This window comes from Carcharodon carcharias, chromosome 1 (genome assembly GCF_017639515.1).
Source record: "Carcharodon carcharias isolate sCarCar2 chromosome 1, sCarCar2.pri, whole genome shotgun sequence".
NCBI lineage: Eukaryota > Metazoa > Chordata > Chondrichthyes > Lamniformes > Lamnidae > Carcharodon > Carcharodon carcharias.
This window is the reverse complement of record NC_054467.1, coordinates 136542484-136559297: the sequence shown is the minus strand read 5'-3', so window position 1 is coordinate 136559297 and position 16814 is coordinate 136542484. Positions and strand designations below refer to the sequence as shown.

The 16814-nt window shown below is 41.2% G+C and overlaps 1 protein-coding gene across 3 annotated transcripts in view; it reads right to left on the bottom strand.

Annotated features, from left to right (window-relative positions):
• The window catches only part of tbc1d1 (TBC1 (tre-2/USP6, BUB2, cdc16) domain family, member 1), a 263634-nt gene that overhangs the window by 215350 nt on the left and 31470 nt on the right, over positions 1 to 16814 (bottom strand). Inside the window, exon 1 of one of the 3 annotated variants that reach the window (XM_041184517.1) lies at positions 1167 to 1390. The exons of the other annotated variants lie outside the window; for them this stretch is intronic. Within the exon in view, the coding sequence (XP_041040451.1) occupies positions 1167 to 1232 (66 nt within the window). The 5' untranslated portion in view covers positions 1233 to 1390. Of the gene's footprint in view, positions 1 to 1166; positions 1391 to 16814 lie in introns of those variants that run through there. 3 annotated transcript variants of the gene reach the window in all.

Genomic DNA, 16814 nt, shown 5'->3' with positions numbered 1-16814 from the left:
TGAACGCAAGGCCACCAATGGAAGAACAATTAAAACTGACAATGTGCAAGAGGCGAGGATTCGAGAAAAGAATCATACGGACTTGAAACATTAACGGAAATCTTCTCCGCAGATGCTGTCAGACCTCCTGAGTTTTTCCAGTTATTTTTGTTTTTGTTAGAGAATTACAGGGCTGGAGTTCTGAAGAAAGGCATAGTCTGAAATATTGACTCATTTGTTCTCCCCACATCTAACTCACCTGTTATGTTTGCTGGTTCCCATAAGTTAGAAATAATCACACTTTATACTCAAGATGCTTGCGCTTCAAGAGTTATTTCTTTCAGCACTCCACTTGGCTGGTGGACTGATATATTGTTACTTGGCACATGTGGCACCCCAAGATATATATTCACATCTCAATTAGTTCCTGGCTCTTTACAAATAATATAATGCCTGTAATGTGTATCCAATATGTTGTGCTAAGGGAACCTAGAGCTCAGTTCTGTAACCTCACGGAGCACAGATTGCAAGTGATGTATACAGGTTTGCGCTCTATGTGTTTGTATTCTATGCACAAATTTAAACAAGAGTGCGTACAAACATGAGTAATAAGCTCACACACAAGACAATGTTAATGACAACACTGACATCTCCCACATATATTACAAACAGAAATTTTAGCAGACCTAGTGACAACCAATAAAAAGAACATTTAAATAATTTGAATCTACTTAGAATGTCTGGTTTACATATGGTCAACATTAACATGCTGTATTCGGCAAATCTTTCTAAATTCGAGTCCCTCTATCCCTGCACAAATTAACAAGTAAAATCCAACAAATTTTAAATTATATCCTTTATAACAATGTGTCATGTTACCACAGAACATCATCCTTTGACATGACCACCAATTTACTTCTCTGCCCTAATTCCACAAGACTATACTGTGTGACTTAATTTACACTTTACTCCTGAACACTGCTTTTCAAGCATACGGTACTTATGCCCTTTGTTTCAGTACAATGCATTTACATTGCTACACATTACCATGTTGCTAGTTGTAGCGGTCAGATTTTTTACAATAGGCATTAATCTCAAAGCCATTTAACACTCAGCTGCCTTCAATTGATAAAGAACATACTTAAAACCCTTAAGGTTAAAACTAGTTCAAAAACAATTACATATACCTTGATTTCTTTGTCATATCCAACATCCAACTTAAGAAAGTTTAGTTTCTGCAGCCTTGCCTTCATGACTGACCTCCTGTAAAAACAAGCCACTCCAAGCCCCTGAATGTACTCTCGCTCACTGGCATCACACCCAGCAGTCTCATGCAATCAAATGACATTCTTCCTGACCCCTAACCTGAGGCAATTTTCTGTTGATTCTAAGCAGCAGGATACTGGCTCTGAACTGCAACTTCCTACTTGACTGTTGGATTCGGCATTCGGCTTAAACTGCCTGGCTTTCCTCTTAACTCTTTCACTGCTGGAATTAAATTTTCTTAAAATTTTCCCACATGCTTCAGAAGTGAAAAAAACAAAGAAAGTGAGATGTGCAGAAACACAGTTCTACAAAGATAGTAAAAAAGATAATTAAAAAGGCAAAGAGGATTGGCAATAGTGGCATAGAACTTAAAAACAACAAAGAAGCTATGTTAAAACTTGGACAAGTCACTGGTTAAGTTACAGTTTGAATATCCATGCAGTCCTGGGCATTCCTTAATGGAGAACATGTCAGCTTTATTAGGAAGATAGGACAAAGATTCAACGTAATATTACCAGGAGCGAGAGGGCATAGTTAGTAAGAAAGGCTTGAAAATGTGATTTTTCACATTGGAAGAAAGGTTAAGTTAGATCCAACAGAAATTTACCAATGAAAAGTTTAGAGAGATTAAGTAGTGAAAAAAATGTTTTGACTGGTTGGCAAACACTAACCAGGGGAATAAAGTCTGTTCTGTTGAAGGGTCATGAGGACTCGAAGCATCGGCTCTTTTCTTCTCTGCCGATGCTGCCGGACCTGCTGAGTTTTTCCAGGTAATTCTGTTTTTGTTTGGGAATAAAGTCGGGATTATCATAGAAGAATGAAGAGGCAAATGAAAAGAGGGTTCTTAGATTATAGAATGTCTTACCAATGGTGGCTACAGAAACAGGAAATACAACATACATTTCCATAATTAAGAAAAACCATACAAATTTAAAAGTATAGTAAGTATATCAATATAAGAATTTCTCAACAGAAAATGCATCTCAGCACTCACTGCGGTCTAAATTCATCTTGGCCAACAGCGCAGAACAGCTCAAATCAGCAGGCTGTTTTACATTAAAACCAATTTTCTTTTCCAGTGACTTCAATGGGGGAAGAAAGGGAAAGTGTAAAACAGATTTCGAATTTGCAATTGCCAATTTTGCACTTCTGGAAATACATATTTACACCTATTTTATCTGCTTCTTTCTTGCAATATCAAATAGCATTGGGAGAAAAAACCATGGGTGGGGGAAGGGCAAGAATCATAGCATAAGCCAGAAATGCAGCCTGGACCACTCAATGAAACCCACATGCACTCTTTCATAGCATTGTATACTCGTACAGGCCACCGACCCTGGGCTTCAACAAGTAAGATCCCAAGGGACATGTAGAAGCCCTAGTGCTGTAAGTTCCCCACCTCCTCCTACACCATTGACAACATAAGGAGTGAGCAGAGGCCCTCCACTTTTCATTTGACATTTTATTTTCCTCCTTAATGCTCTGGATGTTATTGAGGTACAGTTTCAAAGATGCCGGCAGACCTCTGGTATCTTGCCTAAGTAGCCATTCTTCATCATTAAGCCTGGATTGTCAGTGCTTGCAGAATATTTGACTGTGTGACATAGAATTGCTGAGTCAAATCTTGGCCTCACCTTGGAGATGCTGAAGCCAGGCATGTCACCTTTATCAATGAGGGGAAGTGTAAGTGAGAATGAGGTTTTTGGTCTGCTGGAAGCAGTGGAAGTTGATGAGGGCTGTTGGGTTAGGAGAACAAAAGATATGGGGTTCTTGGTGAATTGGATTTATGCAATGATGGTTAGGAAATCTTGAATCTAGAGATGATGAAGGCATGGACGAAGGTTTCAGAAGCCTTCAAAATGAGGAGGAACTGAGGAGACAATATTATAGACCGTCAGGATCAAATAAGCCAAGATTACGCATCATCGATTCAGCCCATCCAACAGTTATGGGCAGAATCAAGGCCTAAGTTGCAATGTTTCTGTGAGAAACCAAACAATGTGCCTTTTGTTTTACTGTGTCAATGGTGGCAGTGAGGTAAAGGATGTATGTAGAAGCCTGCTGACTCCATGCTTACAATAATGTTGCCAAGAAGCTTCATGTAGATGAGTGACGGAAAGGGCCAAGAATGAAACATTTTGAATGCTGACTTATTGTTACATGCAGGTCAATAATGGAAACTTAGTTAGAACTGGGAGTGATTCCAAAGGTCACTTTATAATTTTATTTCTATTTTGTGTCTAACTAGAGTGCAGCTAAAATTGTTGGTATATTACTCACAGCCTTTGAACATTGGAAAAAAAGCAAACTACTTTTTTTCTATTTTTGAGGGAGTGATATAATTGTGGACAGGATCCTTTTTTTCTGGCTGTATGAAAGTGAATTATACATTTAATTGTGAGTGTTTAATTATGTAAAAGGATTTCTGTTGTATTTCCAATGGTTATAATGGCAGAGAGGGGCAGCTCCAAGGAAATTCCCAGCATATATGTGCATATATGTCTGAGTGACTGTGTATGTGAGAGATCTACATGTCTACATGTAACAGGGCTTGTACAAGCTGCATTCTTTTTACAGTAAAATGAAAAACAGTTAGTTAGAAAGATTAGAATTACTTTAAATAGTACAATTTATCTTTGTGTAATGATACAAAAACAAATATGCCATGCTTCCACACGGTAGTGGGTCATCTTGCTTGAAGAAAGCAAAAGATTTTTAACTGTTCCTCCAGCATTTCTAACCTCTTAGACTCAACAAAAACCTTGCAATTTTCCCTGTAAACTAGCAAATGTGCAGCATCCTGTTACACAAATCCCAAGCTCCAGACTTGTGTCCCAGTTTCTGTCACAGACAAAAAAGGAATCAAACTCTTTCCAATGCAATGATCTATTCCAGAAACAAGCTAACAATTGTTAATATATACACTCAATGAGGAAACATCAAAGCTAGTTTATCAGCATCTTAGCCATCCATCATCTCAGGCCCCCATTTTCAAATGAACATATTAAGTGTTAAAACGCAACCTTTAATGTTTCTCTTTTTTCAAATTCTGATAATGAAAACAGTCAAAAAGATCTCAGAACATGACATCAACAAATGGCAAAAGATCATTTAATTTCTTTGTATTCTGGAAAACCAAAGTATGGATTTATAATGGTCCATAAATTCTGACAATTCATTGACAACCCAATTATTAAATTCTATTAAGATTACTTGTTTTTTCAAATTATGGTCATGTTTATCATCTGTGCCCCAGATGTTCAGAATTGCAAACACCCAACATTTTGAGATTCAGGTATGCTCTACTTTCTTCAGACAGCAGCTCAACCTTGTCATTGGCAACACTGTTGAGTAGAATGTTTACCAGATTGCTATTTTAAGCTTACAAGTTGCAAATTCCTGTTGATACAGTCAGTTTAAAAGAAGCTGTGTAGCAGTTTGTTTATCTCAATGTTTTAAGGTTGGATTCTCCTTAAGATAGATGAGAGGCAGAAGTAAAAAATGTATCTCTTGTTTGTATTCATGGAGAAGTATTATTATTCTAAGCTTATCAAAACTTCGTGGAGTATAAAATGATGACCACATTACATAAAAGAACAAACCAAGCACGCCTGATACCAGTTTAGCATAACTTCCCTAATTTTCAATTCTATCCCTCTAGAAATAATACTAAACTTGTATCTGGTTACCATATATAAAAAAAAGATACAGAAGGCACTGGAGAGGGAGCAGAGATGGTTCACAAGCACAAAATGCATATCAGGAAAGGGTTGACAGGCTGAGTCTCTTTTTGCTTGGTAAAAGAAGGCTGAAAGGTGACCTAATAGAGATCTTTAAAATTATGAAAAATTTTGATAGCATGGATACAGAGAGAACGCTGTAGGGAAAAGCATAACTAGAGACCATCAACATAAGCTAGTCACCGAGAAATCCAATAGGAAATTCAAAATAAATTTCTTTACCTAAAGTGATATGAATGTGGAATTCACTACCAAAGGGAGCGATTGAAGTGAATGGTATGGAGGCATTTAAAGGGAAGCTGGTTAAGATGATCAATTTAGATGAGGGTAGATGGGAGGAGGCTTACGTGGAGCATGAACACCAGCATGGACCGGTTGGGTCGAATGGCCTGTTTCTGTGCCATTTATCCTAAGTAACCTTATGTGGTGAGTGGGTCAACAGGATGCTGAATGTTATATTGAATACAAAACCTGAAATGAAAGCTCACAAAACATTATACATTATGTAGCAATGCCTTATGCAGTAGAGAAGTTTTTTATATGTCAATCCTTTTGTTCCATTCTCCTCCACTCTTAAAAACTACTGGTTCTTTTCAGATGGGCACCCACAGCTCTCCAGTACCTTACACTAGGGCAGGTGTCAGCAACTATTTTTACCTGAAGAGCCTTTGTCTAAAAAATGCTGAAAATAAAAACTATTGGGAGCTACAAGACAAAAAAAGGCATTTATAAACCGAGTCCTTGGAATATTGACATTAAAATAGACCTAACTTTGAATTATTGTGTTTTGTTGACTTTCTTTACTATAATTTTGTCATTAAATTCACTTTAAAACAAACATTAATTCAAGATGCCCAAAATTTTTTTGGACTATGATTCAGAATAATTTAGCATTTCAGCTATATTAGAAACAATAATTGTCACAACCATACAAACTGATTTTTTAATTCATTCGCTTTGCTGGCTGGGCCAGCATTTATTGCCCATGCCCTAATTGCCCTTGAGAAGGTGGTGATGAGCTGCCTTCTTGAATCGCTGCAGTCCATGTGGTGTAGGTACGCCCACAATGCTGGTAGGGAGGGAGTCCCAGGATTTTGACCCAACGACAGTGAAGGAACGGTGATATATTTCCAAGTCAGGATGGTGAGAGGCTTGGAGGGGAATTTCCAGGTGGTGGTGTTCCCATCTATCTGCTGCCCTTGTCCTTCTTGATGGTAGTGGTTGTGGGTTTGGAAGGTGCTGCCTAAGGGGCATTGGTGAGTTCCTGCAGTACATCTTGTAGATGGTACACACTGCTGCTGCAGTGTGTCATTGGTGGAGGGAGTGAATGTTTGTGGATGTGGTGTCAATCAAGCGGCTGCTTTGCCTGGACGGCGTCAAGCTTCTTGAGTGTTGTGGGAGCTGCACTCATCCAAGCAAGTGGAGAATATTCCATCACACTCCTGACTTGTACCTTGTAGATGGTGTACAGGCTTTGGGGAGTCAGGAGGTGAGTTACTCATCATAGGATTCTTAGCCTCTGACCTGGTCTTGTAGTTACAGTATATATATGGCTAGTCCAGTACAGTTTCTGCTCAATAGTAACCCCCAGGATGTTGATAGTGGGGGATTCAGTGATGGTAATGCCTTTGAATATCAAGGGGCAATGGTTGGATTTTCTGTTGTTGGAGATGGTCATTGCCTGACACTTGTGGCGCAAATGTAACTTGCCACTTGTCAGCCCAAGCCTGGATATTGTCCCGGTCTTGCTGCATTTGGACATGGACTGCTTCAGTATCTGAGGAGTCAAGAACAGTGCTGAACATTGTGCGAACATCCCCACTTCTGACCTTATGATGGAAGGAAAGTCATTGATGAAGCAGCTGAAGATGGTTGAGCCTAGGACACTACCCTGAGGAACTCCCGCAGTGATGTGCTGAAGCTGAGATAACTGGCTTCCAACAACCACAACCATCTTCCTTCGTGCTAGGTATAACTCCAACCAGCGGAGAGTTTTCACCCTGATTCCCACTGACTCCAGTTTTGCTAGGGCTCCTTGGTGCCACATGGTCAAATGCTGCCTTAATGTCAAGGGCAGTCACTCTCACCTCACCTTGGGAGTTCAGCTCTTTTATCCATGTATGAACCAAGGCTATGATGAGGTCAGGAGCTGAGTGGCCCTGGTGGAACCGAAACTGGGCATCAGTGAGCAGGTTATTGCTAAGCAAGTGCCACTTGACAGCACAGTTGATGACCCTTTCAGCCGCTTCTTGATATCATGTAGAGTGAATCAAATTGCCTGAAGACTGACATCTGTGATGCTGGGGACCTCTGGAAGAAGCTGTGATGGATCATCTGCTTGGCACTTCTGGCTGAAGATTGTAGCAAATGCTTCAGTCTTATCCTTTGCACTGATGTGCTGGGCTCCTCCATTATTGAGGACGGGGATATTTGTGGAGTCTCCTCCTCCAGTGAGTTGTTTAGTTGTCCACCACCATTCACAACTGGATGTGGTAGGACTGCAGAGCTTAGATCTGATCCGTTAGTTGTGGGATCGTTTAGCTCTGTCTATCACTTGATGTTTATGTTTTTTTGGCACGCAAGTAGTACTGTGTTATAGCTTCACCAGGTTTTTCCTCGAACCAAAAGCACGATCTACAAACACTGTGTAGCCCTACCACTCAAACAGATTTATTTAGAGCACGATGGTGTTTCTCATTAAAATAATCATTTAAAACTGCAATGTGCACCATAATGATAAAACAATAAAAACACAGCCCTTACTTTCCTTGACTTGAATTTTTTAAGTTTTTTTCATGTTGTTGTGATCCAACTGGAAAAGGTTGGAAGTCGCAAGTAAGATACTAAAGAGCAGCATGCAGCTCCAGAGCCACAGGTTGCAGACCCCTGCCTTAGTAGATGCTCTTTGTTTATGTGCAAAGACAAAGATTATTGGCAACAATTCAACAACAGGGGGAAAAGCATCAGAACCCAAATCTTTTCTTTCGCAATGTTCACAAACATGCCAATTCCAATAAGGATGTGGATGTCAGATTATGGAAAAATGTTACCACAATTGAGCACTAACTCTTGGATCTTACAAATGAGGAATAAGCATTAGGACCAGAAGTTACCACATCAAGGAAGAATATGACTAGAGGTAAACATATTGACTATTTTCGTAATATTTTAAGGGACAACGGAATGAATTTGCTGTCGGAAAGGAGAGCTTCAAATACCAAAATGCAGCTAAGGAATTTGGGTGCACAGGTCAGCAGAGCGTTTTTGTGTTGTTGCTCCTATGGATCTGACTCACAATGCAGGCACAGTAAAGAAAGCTAAAACTAACAGGGCTCCTTCTGTTTGAAGCATTCTGTATAATGCTCCATTTATATTACAGGTCCACTTTGTATTATCCATGGGGTATAATTTGATAATAATGAAGCCTTAGCAGTCTGTAAGCGGGTTCTCAAAGGTCAAAGCTCCTTGAAGTCACCCACCATGGCGATCTCGTGTGTCCTTAATGGATGTTCAGCAGCCTCCCACCAACTAAGCTGTAGCTTCTGAGAAGTCATGGGGTAGAAACACAGGGACAGGTAAAGAAGCACACAGGAGAGGCATTAGGGCTTTGGGTTGTTCGTTGCATATGCATGATTCACATAACTATTTGTCAAATCAAGACTGGAGTCTTTCGGAGTGGTGAAGTAAAATGTTTTAAAACAGAAAATGCTAGAAACAAGTATTTTGCTTGGTATAGTTTTGATCTTCAGAATCTTATTGAAGTAGCAGAGCCACCCATAAAGTTGTACTGTTTGAGGGAATTAATGTGGTGCATGTCAGGGCTGGGTCATTTGGAAGGAGCGACTGATGGTGCTCTGGGGAGGGTAGGGAGAACTCAGGAGAATCTCTCCTCAATAATTTACTCAGGAAGTGAGCACTGCTGCTGGTCCATGCTCTTTCTCTGCGTCCTGTGGTTCCTCGTTCCTTTTTCACCTTTCACATGAATTCTTCCTTCTCCAGCAGCTCCAAGACAACTCTGCTTTGTATAGCAAGGTTGTGGAACATGTAGCAAATGATTACAAATCTGGACATTTGCTCTGAGCTGTTACTGACAGACTCCTCCTGAACTGTCCAGACAGCAGAACCTTTTAGTTTCAGGATGCCAATGATACGCTCAATCAGAACTCTTGTTGCTAAATGACCCTCATTAAATCAGCACTCTATGTGTAGAATTTTCCGCTTGGCGTGCAGGCACGCACCCAACACTATGGAGCGTGAAATTGCGCACGATGTTGGGTGATCACTCCAGTGTCATCACGCACTCCTGCGATATTTTGGTCAGCGGGTAAGCGCAAGAGTTGGCAGTGCACCCACCAACAATGAGGAGGCCTATTAAGGCCATTAAAGCGATTTTTCGCTGCCGTCCAATGGGTGGTAGGCGGACGAATCTGCCAGGCGGACTTTGCCTTTTTGATGAAACCTCATCCAAAGGTGGGATGAGGTTACCGCTATCAATTTAAAAATCTACAAGTATTTGGACAGAATTCTTATCATCTATATTTTCATGTGAATAAATCTGATGTGTGGACATTATTTTTTCTGCAGTTTCAAGTCTTTATTGATTAGTTTTAAAATCTTCAGCTCCCTGAGGCAGCTCTCTGCCTTCAGGGAGATTTCATTGCGCACCCCCCCCACCATGTCTGCGCAGACTTCAGCGCTCGCCCTCCTCCCGCCCCCACCCTGGCAGCGCTGAGTCTTTCAGTGTGCCTTTCACCATGGCCAGCCAGTGTGAAATCACAGTCGGGGGCTGATCGCGGTCGGTTGTCCAGGGTCCGTCAGTCACGCCGACACAAAAACTCTACCCCATGTCTACGCCTGGGTTCCCGAGAGGAGCCATGAGACACTTGGTGAGGGGATACCCTAGAGCCAGCCGATCACCTCATAGTCTCACTGAAATGGGGAGAGGGTTGGGTGGAGGTAATTGAGGACCCACACTGTCGTAAAGTACCATGACAATTGCCAGGAAAATGGGTGCAGACCTGCATGACTCACTGCCTGTTATCACAAGCAGGTTGAACATTGAGAAACAATGCTGATTTCTGATAGGAAGGACACCAGACCAAGTGTGCAGTCTATGATGTCCTGCCTCTATGGGAATCCAGCAATGTGGGCAAATCTCAGTGCTCATTCATTGTGGACACCTTGCAAATAGAGCATCAGTATCTTATCAGATTGCCATGTGCAGTGCAAACTGCCTGGTGTCACTGACACGAAAGCAATTTGGTAGGTGCCAAGAGAGTGAAAGTTTAGAGCCACAGTGAGCTTCACTGCAGCACAGACTCAGACTCCAATTTTCACCCAAGCAGGTGGCACAGGTAAATGCACAGTCACCTTACACATTACTGTGCTGTGAGGTTCAGCTATGACACATGGTCCCTGAAAGCCCACATGCTGGAAGTTCCCCTGTGCTTTTCCCTGCTTCAGTCTCTTCTTGCAGCCTATGCAAGTCTTTGTTGCCTGCCTTGCTGCTTCACTACCCTAAGGTCCGGAGCCCCATCTGGTGGCACATTGAAAACTCAGTAAATTTAACACCTGTGAGTTTAAACAACCACTGCAGATTTAATTTTCTGTACATTTAGCAGTGTGTCAGGTAAATTTTATGAATTGTACTCGCAGCAGGTGAGGCTGTGTGCCAGGAGTGAGCATTAATAGAATTTACTCAAATGTAATAGTCTATTGTCATTTAAATGAGTTTTGCAAGGTCTTATTCTTATAATGTCCTTGTTCAGGTTTAAAGATGTACATGGCTCAGGAAGCCTGTGAGCTAATTCACAAACTAGAATTGAAAGAAGTTGTTCCTTGGGCCCACTTGATTTTATATCTTCAGTAAAACAAAACAACCCTATCTCTGTTCTTGCCATTTCTTAAAGCAGCCTTCCTGGAATCTGTTCCAGCTGTTCATTTCTATTAGTTTGATTTCATTCAATTACCAGGATGGTAGCAGGCAAATTACATGAGCTTTGGTCTTTTATCATCTAATTTACAACAGAAGTGACAATCAGGTAAGATGTGAAACTAATTCGCTATTACACTGTTATACAATGTTACAATTAACCCTCTTTGTGTTTGATTGAGGTGCTAGTCAATTAAGAAAGATTATGAAAAAACACAATTACAATATTCTCTATTGGGCTTGGCCTAAATAGCCAAGTGGTTATGGTACTGGGTTTATAACCCTAAGCTCAAGAGTTCAAATCTCACAATGGCAAAACTATGAAACAATGTAACTTCATCTGAAACAAATGGAAACGTGTTTGTACTCGAAAGAGTTACATTTTAAGGCCTAAATGGCCAAGTGGTTATGGTACTGGGTTTGTAACCCCAAGATCAAGAGTTCAAATCTCACAATGGCAAACTATGAAACAATGTAACTTCATCTGAAACAGATGGAAACAGGTTTACTCAAAAAGAGTATCAAGAGTTCAAATCTCACAATGGCAAACTATGAAACAATGTAACTTCATCTGAAACAGATGGAAACAGGTTTACTCAAAAGAGTATCAAGAGTTCAAATCTCACAATGGCAAACTATGAAACAATGTAACTTCATCTGAAACAGATGGAAACAGGTTTACTCAAAAGAGTATCAAGAGTTCAAATCTCACAATGGCAAACTATGAAACAATGTAACTTCATCTGAAACAGATGGAAACAGGTTTGTACTCAAAAGAGTTACAATATTCTCTATAATGTAGTTTCTGATTTTTATTTGATGAAGCTACAGGGCTGTGTTAATAGACTTCTAACAAATACAAATGTCACCATGCTGCACAAAGGCTTGTTCCCACAGCAACAGTAATGCTAACACCCAGATAAAAGAACTGCTGCTTTTTGTTGCGGTATCTGTCGAATTATGTACTCTAACACATAGACTTACTTACACTTTCAATCGGAGTAATTTTAATAGCATGATTTACATATTGTGGCACTTTAAAGATAAACTATCCCCAATTCTAGAATTTGTGTGTCGCAGGCACATTCAGCCCTCAAGCCTGTTTCATATATACACCAAACTAAAGTGCTATTTCAACATGTTAACAGTGAAGGTTCTGATTCACTAGTTTGCTCAGAGAATTATGCAGTGTGGCATTTTGTAATGCGGAGATTCACAGTTAGGCAAATCTGAATTTGTTACAGGAAACATCACATGACATCTGCCGGTCACCACACAATTCCTCTCAGCCAGGAGATCAGGATGGGAAGGCCATCACTTTCTCCATAGATTACATTGATGCTGCTTTTTGATTAACAAACAAGGAGCAGAATTCAAATGGCCATGTCTGATTCTGTCCATTTCTCTCCTCCGCACTACCACCAACTGTGGAGAGCTCACAAGGTTCACACCAGCAAAGTCATCTGATCCCACAATTCAGCCTGGTGCTTTTCTGGATATATCTGTCCCAGTTAGCACAGAAAGAGCAATAAGTATTTTGGCTTCACAGGCACCATAACAGAAAGGTGGGGACTACAGACAACTGGCTCTGCCTTTAACCTTTCTCTTACTATCTTGACAGATACACAAATGTAAATACAGGCATGACTAGATGCATGGAATGTTAACACACTCTTCAGACCAAAAAATAGCTGGTGTTTCGAATTTTGCCATATAATGCTGCTGTTCTCTGTCTCGGAACCAAGGTTAAATCTCATTTGGAGCTGTAATCATTGTTAGGTAGTCAACGTCAGAGAACAGATGACAAGCAGGCTGACAGAAAGGTGCTTATATTCTTTTACACATCAATAATTCCTTCTACAAATGAAGGGACTAGAATGTTAGTTTCTGGTATGCCTTGTGGTTCCTAGAAGCTCAAAATAATCACACTGATAAACTCAAAAGCAAGAGCTTTCTTCGAATGCGTTTCTCAAATAATACCATGAGATGCGGAATGATACACTGTTGCTCTGCACCCAGACTGTAGCAAGTGATGTGGCACTATGGATAGTTATGTACAGTAAAGTCCAACATTTTGCGACTTGTTTGTTCACATTTTCACTTACCCGTGCTTTGTACTTTGTACACCACATCGCCCATTGCGTGAGCAATACTTGCTTATCCGCGTTTTCTTCTCCCTCTTTCCTCTTTCCCCAGGGAGATGGCAGCCATAACAGGGCGGAGACTGGAATGGTTGCAGCTGAAGTGCAGCCCAAATTAAGAAATTAACCTGGAAAATCTCGGTCCAGAGCTACAAAAATGGCTCTCTTCAGTTTTGAAATCTTCACTGATGTATTGCTCAGAGGCTTCCCCGTCTGTCGTATACAGGTACTTTAACACAACTTGCTGTAGTGTATGCTGCCCTCACTTTGCTGGAACCTATCCAATTGAGTTCCATTGAAAAGCATGTTCATCGTTCGCAATTTCGCCGTTTGTGAGGTTTCACAGGAACATAACCCCCCGCTAATGGCTGGACTTTACTATATACATACGCATAAACGTATAGTTCCTAAATCATAGAGGAATAATATAAATATACAACAGCTCCCTAGGTTTGTATGGTGTAACCCAACAGCAAATTACACTGTTTGACACTTTTTTCTGATAATCAAGATTGACAGCTCACGATTTCTCACTCTCATTTTTCCTCATACTCTCAGATGCCAAGAATTGTCCAGGACTTTGTCCAGATAACCATTTTCCACCTAGGTCTCTGAGTTAGTGTGATCACCAAGGGGAAATTTTAACACAGCCCCCCCAACCGCACCCTCCCCCGGCCACACCCCAACCACTGCCACCACTCCCTCCCCTCTACATCCACCATAGGAGGGGCAGGAGGGGGTCTTGAGATGCTAAAATTTCAACCATCTGGAACCTGATGCCTACCCAGCTCAAACACACACATTTTTACATTTTAACAGGTGGGATGCTGGGAGGCGGGTTAGCCATTTAAATATGCTAATGAGGCTGTTTGCCTCAATTTTTTAAGACTTTGCAGATTTCACAGCAGCAAGCTAGGTCTCCCAATGCTTGGGAAACAAGAAAGGCCAAATGCAGCAGCTAAATGTTTTTCCAGCAATGTTTGTGGGCCAGGAGAAGCAGAGAGCTTCGCTCCACCACGTGCCTCATGTTAACCTGCTTCCCTCCCTTCCATCTGCTGACTCCTACTTACAAACTGTCTCTGTCTCCTCCTGACCACCTAACTCACTCCAACCTTCATCATCTCCACCTTCTGCTTCTTAATCCGACTGGCTGCCAGTCAGGAAGTGGAGGGAAAAATGTAAATTAAGTTGAGCCATTAAATTTGTCAGAACCTCCATGCTACTTGCATTTCTTCACTGCCGTTGGGTCGAAATCCTGGAACTCCCTCCCTAACAGCACTGTGGGTGTACCTACACCATATGGACTGCAGTGGTTCACGAAGGCAGCTCAACACCACCTTTTCAAGGGCAATTAGAGATTGGCAATAAATGCTGACCTAGCTAGCAATGTCCACATCCCATGAATGAATAATAAAAAGAATTCCAGCTTTTCTGACCGCTACCCACCCCCTTAAATATTGGTGCCTCCTCCAAGGCTTTTGTCCAAATCAACATAATGTAGCCATATTTACAGCGAAGGACAGCATGCGTAAGGCTGGACCAGGCCCTGCCGCCACAGACCTAACACCACTGAAAAAGGAGGGACTGGAAAATGGGACCAGTGGCTGAATTTCCGCTAGTTCCATCTCTTTTACAGGCCGACAAACACAGCACACAAGATCCTCATCCTGCTGACAGTGAGGTCTACAAAATTCTGAATGATAATTCTCTCACAAACATCAAGCGTGACATATATTTGGAAACAAGCTACTCTCCAGCAGCCCAACGCAGGCTTCAATGCTCATCTTCTACCAAATATGGAAGTGGGGGAGGCAGCTCCACGAACTGGCACAAACAGTTTGCAATTTAAATGCTAGTTGGTGCTTAAACTAAGTATGATCTAAAAAGACTTGTAGGTAAGAAAGGTGATTTAGAGACAAGCAGCTCTGTCTCCTTCTGTGTTGTAAAATTTCATGGGGTAGAATTTCCAAGTGAGTTCATCAAAACTCTCACTGTAACCTTTTTTACCTTTGCGGGCATCGCTGGCAAGGCCAGCATTTGTTGCCCATTCATAACTGCCCTCGGACTGAGTGGCTGTGTAGCTTGCTAGGTCATTTCAGAGGGCAGTTAAAAGTCAAGCACATTGCTGTGGGACTGGAGTCACATGGAGGCCAGACCAGGTAAGGACGGCAGATTTCCTTCCCTAAAAGGCTTTAGTAAACCAAGGGTCTGTGCAACAATTAATTATAGCTGCCATGGTCACCATTACTGAGACAAGCTTTATATTCTACAATTGTTTATTAATTGAATTTAAATTCCACCAGCTGCCATGATGGGATTTGAATCTATGTTCCCGCAGGGCCTCGGGAATACTCGTCCAGTGACATTCCCACCACATCACCACCTCTATTGCCTCCCTTTGGCAGGAAAACAGTAGAAATCCCACAGAATTGGAGTGAACAGGTGTGTATGCCATTTCTCCACGTTTTCAGCCACAGTTATGGTTGAAAAGTGGAAGAATTCCCACAGAAATTACTGGTGTACAATTTTACTTACCACAGGAATGGAAGCATTGGGCTCCAGAGAATCATTTTAACAGAAATCAATTCATCAAAATGGTGAATGGAATGTTCACCTTCATAACGAAAGGGCTCGAAAGCAAAAAGGAGCACATTGTGCTACAGTTATACAAAGTTCAGGTCTGACCACATCTGGAGCACTGTCTCCAGTTCTGGACACGACCCCTTAGAAAGGAAAGGGTGAGCTTGGAAACAGTGAAGCACAGATTTACTACGGGCCTCCATGGATTAAATTTTGAGAATAGATTATGTAAACTAGATTTGTATTCCCTGCAATACGAGAGCTTAAGGGGTGAACTGATTAAGGTTTTTAAATATTTTGAAAGGAATCAATAGGTTATAAAGAGAGAAACATCTGCACATTTTCAGGGCCATAACCTTAAAATCAGGGCCAGGCCACACAGGAGAGAAGATAGGAAACACTTCTTCATGCAAAGGGAGGTAGTCATGTGGAACTCTCTTCCATAAATTAGCAATAGATGTGAGCCCAATTAATAATTTTAAACCTGATTTCAATAGATTTTTGCCTGACAAGAGTATGAAAGAACATACAGCCAAGGCAAATGAATGGATCAACTTACAGATCAGCCATGATCTCACTGAAAGGCAGAACAGGCTCAAGAGGCTAAATTGCCTAATCCTGTTCCTATGCTATCTAGAATTAAGCAGGAAGCACATTGTTACAGCGTTAAATTATTGTAAGAAGCCTTAGATTAGGGAGGGGCAAATTAGCTGGGTTCCCACTCCTGCCCTATGTTCCCTGATGGACAGCCTGAGAGAGATTTTCGGGCAGAGACAGCATCGGGCTGTCCTAGGTGATTACCTAAAAGACCATATAGCTGAACAATATTCATAGTCAAGCTTCAGAGAAGACGCAGGTCCATGGGGGAAAGGTATAGAGGTATCAGAAGATGATATTATCTGTGGAACACAACTGCAACTGGGAAACAATGCTTTTAAGAGAGGAACAGAGGGCTGGAAGATGGTTACAAAAGACTTATTCCATGTCATCTGCCTGGATCAGATTCAATATTGGATTTTAAAGATTAAAAACAATCTAGAAACCCATTATGCCGGCTAGTTACTCATTAATTAGGATTTAATTATACATTTGATATGTTGGAAATTTGTGTTTGTATTGTAAATATTCAGCTTTAAACACATGCTATAATTATCATTAATAGCAATGTATCATAGG